This window comes from Mustela nigripes, chromosome 13 (assembly GCF_022355385.1).
Source record: "Mustela nigripes isolate SB6536 chromosome 13, MUSNIG.SB6536, whole genome shotgun sequence".
Taxonomy (NCBI): domain Eukaryota; kingdom Metazoa; phylum Chordata; class Mammalia; order Carnivora; family Mustelidae; genus Mustela; species Mustela nigripes.
This window is the reverse complement of record NC_081569.1, coordinates 24,302,701-24,313,450: the sequence shown is the minus strand read 5'-3', so window position 1 is coordinate 24,313,450 and position 10,750 is coordinate 24,302,701. Positions and strand designations below refer to the sequence as shown.

The 10,750-nt window shown below is 35.9% G+C and overlaps 1 protein-coding gene across 2 annotated transcripts in view; it reads left to right on the top strand.

The window, feature by feature from the left end:
- Nucleotides 1–677, top strand: part of GABRB3 (gamma-aminobutyric acid type A receptor subunit beta3) — a 224,126-nt gene extending 223,449 nt beyond the window's left edge. For both annotated transcript variants that reach the window (XM_059371734.1, XM_059371733.1), the window contains exon 9: nucleotides 284–677. In XM_059371734.1, the coding sequence (XP_059227717.1) occupies nucleotides 284–625 (342 nt within the window). In that variant the 3' untranslated portion in view covers nucleotides 626–677. The remainder of the gene's footprint in view (nucleotides 1–283) is intronic.
- The last annotated feature ends 10,073 nt before the right edge of the window (nucleotides 678–10,750 follow it).

Here is a 10,750-nt window from a genome sequence, read left to right as displayed (position 1 = left end):
AAAAAAAAAAAAAAAAAAAAAAAAAAAAAAAAAAAAAAAAGCCCCCTTTATTTAATCTAATCTCCTATGTGAGAATTTTTAAATCAAGGAAATAAAATCTCTTAACTGTAGTTAAGCCTTCAAAATGACGTTTTCCATGAAAACAGTGCTGGGTTTGACAGATGTGCAATTTCTCATAATGTATGTGATATGATTGCATGGTATAAGTCTTACTGGGTTTGTATATGAAAATTAGATTTACTGGCATGCTAGCTGTCTAACGATGTGTATTTTCTTCAATTAGGTGGATGCTCATGGAAGTATTCTGTTAACATCGCTGGAGGTTCACAATGAAATGAATGAGGTCACGGGCGGTGTTGGTGATACCAGGAATTCAGCAAGACCCTTTGACAACTCAGGAATCCAGTACAGGAAACAGAGCATGCCTAGGGAAGGGCATGGGCGACACATGGGGGACAGAAGCATCCCGCACAAGAAGACCCATCTACGGAGGAGGTCTTCACAGCTCAAAATTAAAATCCCTGATCTAACCGATGTGAATGCCATAGACAGATGGTCCAGGATCGTGTTTCCATTCACTTTTTCTCTTTTCAACTTAGTTTACTGGCTGTACTATGTTAACTGAGTGACTGTACTTGATTTTTCAAAGACTTCATTTAACACTGAGTGAAATATTACTCTGCCTGTCAAGTTTTTATACCTGTACACACACACAGACACACACACGCAGAAACACATATATACATACGCAATTGTATATATATGTGAACTTTCTCAGCATATATATAAAATACACGTGTATATGAGGATGTATGTGTTTATGTTTATACACACGGGTATGAATACCCACGTGTATGCCGAACAAATACACATACATATATACATTTTGCAGCTATGGACAATTTAACACAGGATGCATATTAAAGAAAGTCATAGTTTTTTCTTTTTTAATTGAAAGGGACAAGCATCGTCTAAATATTATGCCTTGAGAATGAGGGCGTGAAACACAATATCATCCCAAAATGTGTCTTTTATTATCATAAGTTAGATGTTTTAGTTTAAAAATCAGAAAGAAACTCTTAGTTAAACTTGGAAAACTCATACAGTGATATTGCTTAGGTTAAAATGAGTCACATACTTCATATCCTTTCTGTTTACTAAGTGAAGACTTTTCAGCTCTTTTGGTGATGGGGTTTACTTTCATCGGGCATACTTTTTCTATACTGGTTTAGTGGATGAAGTGAGCCACGGGTGTGCGCTCACCTGTTGTCTTAAACACAGATCCCAAGCTGATGTCTGAATGCCCATCTTTTGAAAACCCATCGGAAATGGATGGCATTTTATTGTAAGTACTCTGATGTACAGTGTATTCTTTTGTTTACTTGGAGTGGATCCAGCTTACCTGTCATGCAGGAACACAGTGGCATGTTTTGGCAATGTTTAGTTGACATTTCAATCACTGGAAATGTGCTCCACATCTTGTATGGATTTCTAGGCCTGATATCTAACAGAAAGCATAGACGTCTCAGGTTATTTGTTACTCTAAGGTAAAACCATCTAGGATGATTTTCCCCCTTGTCTTTATGTTATCAATCACTCTTATAACATTGTATGTTAATAGAAAATATATTTGCATAATATGCATATATATGTATATTTACCAAAATTTCCTTTCTTAATGCTTGCTATCATGGCAGCATGCAATGTCATATTTTCCTTTATGTGATGTAACTACTTCTGTTACCTAGAATTAAGATTGAGGCTTAAAACACTTCTACTGTTCAATTTCAGAAACCATGAAACATCTTCATACCTTTATTTCTGTATCTGACATATTTCATAAGCACATCGAACTACTCCTAGTCTAACTAGGATGCTGCAGGAACATGACCAGTGACGCATCACCCAGTGACCCATGACCGTTCTCTTGAGGCAAAGGAGAGCAACCTGACAACAAACACAGTCACTTTTGGTTCCTTCTGATCCACAGCCTCATTAGTATTTGGACTTTTTAAAGCTCGTAGAAACAAGACAAGGTGCACCGGTTTCATAGACGCAACCTTAACTTACTATTTAGATGAGATCTTTCTAAAGAAAAAAAAAGATGATATATTTTTTGTAAACAATATTTCTATCACAGGCCTCCATAAACTGAAATGACTACAGTTGTGCAAACAGATGTCACAGTGAAATTAAGCATTTGGAGGGGGAAAAAAAAAAGCAAAATATTCAGGAAAGAACTGCTAAATTAATACTTTATCCCAACTTGCCACATATGCCTCACCCTCTTTGTTCCGTCCTAAACCAATGACCAAAATCTCGTCCAGTACTCTATTAGCTGGCACCAGTTTTCTCTGGGTAGATAGAGGCACCACGTTCCCTGAGTATGCATGTGGTGTGGGCTATCACCGTAAGCTGACCACTACTTGATTTTTCTTTGGCGGCCATGACAACCTTTAATTTGTGGGAGTCTGTCACAGTTCAAGACCCAATGTCAGGTAAAATATAACCCACAACCTCTCATGCTAGAAGCAATGCCCAGTTTTATACCCCTTCCCCTCCTTCATTCCGACCTTTCTTCAACATCTTCTTCTACCTGCTCCTCTCTGGTTTTATTTTTTATCTGGAGATTAGCCAGTGATTTCTTGGTCTTGGGCTTTTCTCTGATTTTTTTTTTAATTTTTTCCATGGGGAACAATGAGGGATCCTAAAAGTTAAAGAGATTGGGGAAAACCTTGTAAGTGGCCTTATCATTGTTAACATGTTAAAGAAAAAAGAAAAGACGTTTGTGAAGACCTTATCCCTTTCAATACTTCAGGTATATTTTTCTGTATCCAGTGATTTAAGGAGTGAGCTCCACATGCAGAAGAGGGACCCCAAAATGCAAATGAACATGGACAAAACTGTCAGTGACCGATTTAAGTGTACAATTTATACTTTTCAGAACTGTGACATTAATTCTTTCTGGGAGAAAAATGATTCAAAACACTTTTTGATGCATAGTTCAGGTACCCAGCTATCAAAGGCAGAGACCCCATGGGGCTCAGAAGAGCTGCAGTCTACTTACCAAGGTTTTCTGGATATAAATTTGCATGGTATAGTCATAATAGCTTTTGAGCTTTTTATATGCATTTGGCACCAAGACTGGGATCCACAACTTTGTAGACACTGCGATGAAGTTAACATAATAGCTATACTATAAATAGTGTTTGTAACTACACACATACATACACACACACACACACACACACATACATACGTATATTCTGTAAAAAAAAAAAAAAAACTTTTTAAGATTCTTGGGTATGTGTTTGCTTTACTCCATTTCAGAAGAAAATTACTTTTCTTCTAATAAAATTATTTTATAGCTTCTCCATTTTTAAAAGTTGTGAGAAATATTGAGAAGCAGAACTCTGTGCTGACAGAAGAGAGTTGAATTTGGTTCTCTGTTCTGTTACAATGACCTCTCATTACTCCACAGTAGTTACTGGAGCCAGTGAGCGAGCCGTATTGATGAATTCTGAACCCAGACCTCTGACACTAATGTGAGGTGGCTTTTACCCACGTCCAGACATCTTGAGTAAGGAAAGAAAAATTGAATTTGGAATATAATGATATTTCTTTCTCAACAACTGAACATAATAAAAAGTTAATTTTCTATGTAGTCCTGTCTTTCCAAAATGCTTCACAGGGGCTCAAATGTACAGAAGAATCTTGCTCTGACAGTTGGTTATTACCCATATTCAGATATACTTGAGACAACTCAAGAGCCCTACTACATAAATCCTTACAGAGAAAGACTGATAAGAGTTGAGTTATCTTTTAAACAAGTGTTCTTCTTGTTCACCGACCCCAGGACTGTAGAGGGGTTTCACTGTCTATACCATGAGACATTCATTTCCCCCTGAATCATAAATGAAGTAGAAAGTATGTCATGATAATATTCCTGTTAGGTTTGAAGATTACATGTACGTCTGCAGTATCATGTGTTTTTAATGCCAGCACCCAGAATTTTTTACATATTCAGTCATTCAGATTAAAGGCACTTTTCCCCTGTGCAGCTTTGGAATTAACATTTTCACCTAGGAGCTATCTCAGACAAGATGCCACACATGTTTGGGACTGGTTTTAAGGGGACAGGCACGTTGCAGCTGTAGGTGTCCATTTTCAGCAACTAGTAGAAAACCCCATTGGTGTAAGTCCCACAATGGTGTGTTTGATTAAAGAGAACATGTCTAACTTTGAATCTCCTGGCTTGAAATTATGAACCATCTCATAATTCTTACTTAATGCTCCACCTGAAAACAAGTCTGTATTTCTGGCCATTTCTTTGTAAGCAAAACTGAACAATGGGTGAATTGTTTGTTACTCATGGAATTGACTCTGGCTCTCATCTTATGTGAGCCATCGGTCAGAGTAACAATGAATCGTGGGGCAAAGAGCTGCCCAGGTGGATTAAATTTTCCCAGGACACTAGCTAGTGTGCCTTGGATCGATTACCTCTTCTACTGCATTGAAAGGTGCCATGTTTTCCGAAATACTCAATTCCCAACACCTGGGTAAACAGTGACCTCCCAGAGAGTGGCTCACACAACATGCCTCTCCCTAGGATGAGCCCCATAAACACGTTTTATCATTCTTGTCTCATATTTCTACTTCACAAGTCAGTGAATGTGTTCAAGGTAAGTACAGGATTATTCTAGTAGGAATAGGCGATTGCTGTCATGACCAATTCCCATGTTGATTTCATTTCATTGTAAAGATAAATTAAAACCCAATTTTGCTTAAGCACATTGATGTAATTTTTTGGTATTATTTGACATGAAAAACAAACAGCAAAATTGAGTGATAGATACAATATGAAACTTGTTGATGAATGAATTCAAATTTATTAAAAAAGAACTAACTGACTTAAATACAAAGACTGATTTTTTTTTTCTTCCTTGGCTATCTTTTGGTGAAATGGTGTGCTTATTTTAATTCTAGGTATTTTTAGATGCTCATGCCCATTTAGGTTACTTGGAAAGTCACAGGAAATAAGCTCAAAGCTGACTGCATGTGAGGACAACTGAAACATGACATTTCTTTAAAAATCATGATTTATTCTGAACTTCAAAAGATACCTAGAGCCACAGAGATCCAGCTTGTCTGTGTCTTCAAATAAGTGTTTAAGGAGAGAAATATTTTTATATGAAAGACCAGGGGAAAGACCTACCAATAATCTCTGGCACAGGTGGTATTGGTCCTTACTTTTTAGTTTTTTAGTACTAAAGGCAGTTTCCCCTGTTTCCTTTCCAGTGAGAAAGTAACAAGCAATGTCTATGAATGAATGAATGAATGAATGAATGAATTCAGATCCCCACACACCTCAAGCCAGATAGGACTTTTATTGAGAAATATATATGTAGGCTCTCAGAAAAGCTGCTGGCTCACCTGCAAATACCTTAAAAGGAAAATCCCCGCTGTGGTTGTTAGTCTTATAAAATGTCCTCAGGCAGTTAGTACACCCTCAAATTTATCTACTCTAAGCAAAATAATACAAATTCTTCAGTAATTCTTTACAGACACTGTAACATACTTTTTTTCATCATATGCTTTTACATCCCTGATCTACTTTGGGACCCTGACTTGGACATATTTCACATATTGCTTCATCTAAGACTGGAACATCACTAGGAGGACATTTCTCGCCTACTCCATGAGGCTGTAACGCTATTTATTCAGATAAGTTTAAATTACCAATAACTTCAGGGGAAAAAAAAAAGGTTTTCAAATTTTGACTGAGTTTCTTAAATCTTCTTCCAAAAGCAATCCACTTTTGATTAACCAAAAAAAAAAAAAAAAAAAAAAAAAGCCTCCCTAAATGCAGAGTACAATTATGCCCTGGGAGTCTTTATCCAGAATCTTTTCAGTCCCGTGTCCCCAGCGCCCCTAGGGTCCATGTACACATTTGGCACCATTTTAAAATTCTTGCCCACCTGTTTTTTTGTTTTGTTTTGCTTTTAAGATTTATTTACTTATTTGAAGGCACCTGTTAGCGCAATAAGTAGCATATGGGTCTCATAAAGATTTACTTAAGAATAAATAAATTCGAGAGAGAGAGAGCATGAGCACAGGTTGGGGCAGAGGGAGAGGGGAGGTAAACTCCCTGCTGAGCAGGGAACCTGAGACAAGAAGCTCAATCTCATGACCCTGAGATCAAGTCCTGAGCCAAAACCAGAAGTCAACCAATACTCAACCAACTGAGCCACCCAGAGGCCCCTCACCTTCCTCCTTTTTATCAGCTTTAAAGGGCATGGACTCCCAACTCTCCTTTGAATGGGAAAAATTCTTCAGGAAAGATTGACTCTTTGGAAAGTAGGACATTGAGCCCCAATAGGACTAAATCAGCAATGGTTATTGATTGAGGTACTGCTTACATTAGAGTGACTCACACTCTATAATTTTATTTTTTACTTATAGAGGTTTCATTTAGAATCCATGGGCAAGCAATACAGAGGGTACTTGTGAGCAAAATGTAGTTCACTGAAATGGTGTGGAATGGGTATGGGTGTATGTGTGTGCGTCTTAAAACCAAATAGCAATTAGGTTAGTGGCCTTGGTAGCCAGATGATCCTAATAAAAAATATCTTTACAACTGAAATCTCCATTTCTGATCCCTAGGTTTTCAAGCATTTGTTTCTTGACTCCCATTTTTTTTTAGATAAATATGTCAACACCCCTATCTTTTAATGAGTTTCTCTTATTCTTTCCTCACCCCCTATCTTGTGTTAACTGTAGTTCTATATTACCAAGGTTCAATACCTCTGCATTCTACCTACAGTCATAAAGTTATATTTTACTATTTAATATTATGTTTATAGATTGATTCTAAACAAAAACTAATGAAACAACCTACATTATTGAGCTATATTCAATGTTTAATATTTCATTTGAAGGCATAAAGATAAATCTTAGAAGAAGAAAAAAAATTTCTGTAGTTAATAGTTTTTCTCACTTCAAAGTGGGTTCCTGAGTGAAACTCTGGACGTGTAAGAAAAGAGGTGTCCTGGCAGCTGTTACTGAGTTACAGAGATTGAAAACTGCCCCATTCAGAATAGTAGCTACATTTCAGCCTTCAGGATTTTACTTTAAATTAGTTCTAAAATTTCAAAAACAATGAAAAATGTTATCAAGTATATAAATATTCAAAGCAAAGCTAAACAGTTTGTTCCGACCTCTTTGTGCGATATCTCGACTTTGGGTTATTTGAGGGGGAATCTTCCTAAGGTCTAGATATAATGAACTACTTTTTCCAACACTACTTCATTTGATCCAAATCATTCAACAGGTATGTTTCATCAAGTCCTTCCTGGGTTTAGTCCCACCCAGTCGCCCACGAACACCCATTCTAAAGTTTCTAATTTGTATTATTTTTACTTAGGAAGGAAGGAATGGTATCCTTTCTTGACCGTGTACCTAACATTATTCACCACATTAGTCATTAAATTTATTGTTTGTTGTCCTTTCTATCTTCCTTCATGAAAATATTTTTCTTGGTATTAACTGACTTCCATACAAATTAGGATTGCTTGCATTTTGGACCTGCTGCAAAGTTCTCATCCTATGATTTCTTTCCATTGAACTCCTGGATTAGTTCCACCAATTTTTTTAACAGCCCAGGTCTTCTCTTTTTTATTCCTCGTTTTGCCAAGGTTCATCCTCTGTAAATGTCCGAAAATATGAGAAGAGGACAGAAGGTTTCTGAGGCTTTGCTTATCTGAATTCTTTCTTTGTTTTTGTTTGTTTTTTGTTTTGTTTTGTTTACTTGGTAATTAGGTTGGTAGTGATGTGGATGCAAAGCAATCTCCCTAGAACTTTGAAATCATTGTATAATTATATTTTATCATCTAGTTATACTGATAAAAAATTTGACGTCAATTGATTCTTATTTGCTTATAGAGACTCACCCCTAACTTCTCAACCCATCCAGGATTAAGGGAACTTTTATGACATCTTTCTAGCATTTATAAAGAGCTATTTAGTGCAAGTCTTTTTGTTCATTGAGTTGTAGAATCTGAGTGAAACTCTGGATCTAAAGATCTATATCTCGCAGCACCTGGGTGGCTCAGTGGGTTAAAGCCTCTGCCTTTGGCTCAGGTCCCAGGTCTCAGGGTCCTGGAATTGAGCCCCGCATTGGGCTCTCTGCTCAGCAGGGAGCCTGCTTCCCCTCTGTCTCTGCCTGCTGCTCTGCCTATTTGTGATCTCTCTCTGTCAAATAAATAAATAAAATCTTTAAAAAAAAAATCCATATCTCTTAGCTCTAAATATTTTTCTTATATTACTTTTTAAGAAAATGTCCTGTGCCTCTCTTCATGTGCTCCTAATAGTCAGATTTTGCACTTAACAGATCCATACTTAACATATAACATTTCCTATTGTGGTTTTGTGTCTGTTAGCTATGTGTTCTAAGAGATTGATTTTAATAATTCGATTTCATTTTCTTAATAGCTTTTTTGAAGTATAAATGACATATAAAAACTGCACATATTTAAAATGTATAACTTGATCAGTTTTGACATATATGAAACTGCCATCACAGTCAACATCTTCACAATCAAAATTTTGCTTGTGACACTTTGTAATATCTCCACCCTATTCTAGACAGCCATTCCTGTCTCAAGCAGCAAGTAATGAGCTTTCAACAACTGATGCACTAGAGATTAGTTTGTATTTTCTAAATTTTTATACAAATGAAGTAGTATGCACTCCTTTTCCTTTAACTTGTTTTATTCAACATAATTATTTTGAGGTTCATTCATGTTTCAGGTATCAATACTTTGCCACTTTTTATTGTTCAGTTGTATTCCATTGTTATGATAACCACAATTAATCTACCCATTCACCTCTTGACAGACATTGGATTGTTTCCACCTTCTGGCTTTTGTATATAAAGTTGCTAAGAATATCCAGTAAATTTTTGCACAGAAATACATTTTCATTTTTCCTGGGTAAATATGTAAGAATGAAATAGCTGGATGATGGTGATATATGTTTAACTTTTAATGAAACTGCCAAACTGTTTTCCAAAGTTGTTTTACCATTTACATATTTCACCAGTTGTACATTGTGCCAGTTGAAAGTACTAATTCCTCCATGCATTCTCCAACATTTGATACAGTCCTTTTAATTTTAGCCATTCTAATACCTATATGGTGGTATTTCCTTTTGGTTTTAATTTGCATTTCCTTATTGGCTAGTGATATTGAGCATCTTTCTGTGTGTTTTGTTGCCATCTGTTTCTCCTCATTAAAAAAGGTCTGTTTAAAAATTCTATCCATTTTTAATTGGTTTATTTTTTATTATGTTTTCAGAATTCTTTACATAGTTATGCATTTAAGATACAAATTCTTTATCAGACATATGCTTTTTTAACTTTTTTCTCCCTGTCCATGGTTTACCTTTTCATCCTCTTAGCAGTTTTTTTCAGAAAGCCTAAGTGTCAAATTTTGATGAGGTCCAATTTATCTTTTTTCTTTTATGGGTTATGTATTTGTTATTTCTAAGAAATCTTTCCCTAATCATAGTCATAATGATTTTTCTTTATCTCTTCTTCTAGAAGTTTTATATTACAGTTAGACTTATGATACATTTTGAGTTAACTTGCATATGTTGTAAAATATAAATGGAAGTTCATTTTCTCCTTCCACATATATCCAATTGTTCTAGCACCATTTGTTAAAAGCACTATCTTTTACCCCATTTAATCGCCTTTGCATCCTTGTTGAAAATCAGTTGTCCATATGTGTTCACTCTGTTTCTGGATTAGCCATTCTGTTCCATTGTTCTACTTGGCTATGTTAGGGTCAATACCACATTACCTTGGCCACTGTTTTTTTTATGTCTCAAAATCAAATAATGTCAGTTTACCAAATTCTTTTTCAGTCATTTTGGCTATGATAGGACCTTCCCATATAAATTTTAGAATTAGCCTGTGTGTGTGTGTGTGTGTGTGTGTGTATGTACGCATGCACACATGTGTATTACACACAGATTCTAAGAATTTGATTGAGACTACATTAACTCTATACACCACTGTGTGGAGAACTGGCATCCTAATAGTGTGGGTGCCTTTGCCTTGCACACTGACATTTTGGACCACATAATTCTTTGTTGTACAAAGCTGTTCTGTGCATTATTAGATGTTTAGCAGCATCCTTGGCCTTTATTGACTAGATTTCAGTAGCACAACCTCCTTCCTCAGCTTGGCAACCAAACATGTCTCCAGACACTGCACAATGCCCCCAGGAGTGGAAAATTGGTTGGGAATCACTGCTTTGATTCTTCTTTAATTTCTTCCAGCTATATTTTTTGTTTTGTTTTGTTTTTAAATATAAGGACTTTGTACATCTTTTGTTGGGTTTATCCCTATTTCATATTTTTGGATGTTATTGTAGATAGTACTTTTTTTTTAATTTCAGTGTAAGATTGTTTGTTTCTAGTAAGTGGAAATGCAATCAACTTTTATATATTGGTCTTTGTCTTAGTTCATGCTGCCTAATTTTAACTCTGTCTGAGGATAGTAAAGGTTTTCTTGGATACCCAGAGTATCTATTTAACACGAATGTTTTGGTTTTGTTTATTGCAGTGTTGTTTTGTATGTTTGTTTTCATGGCAGTGGATTTCTTTCTAAGACTGATAGCCTTCTGTGAGGTATTTTGTGAGATAGATTTTCTCAGGGTTTCTTTGTGTTACAGATCTCTTGTGGTTC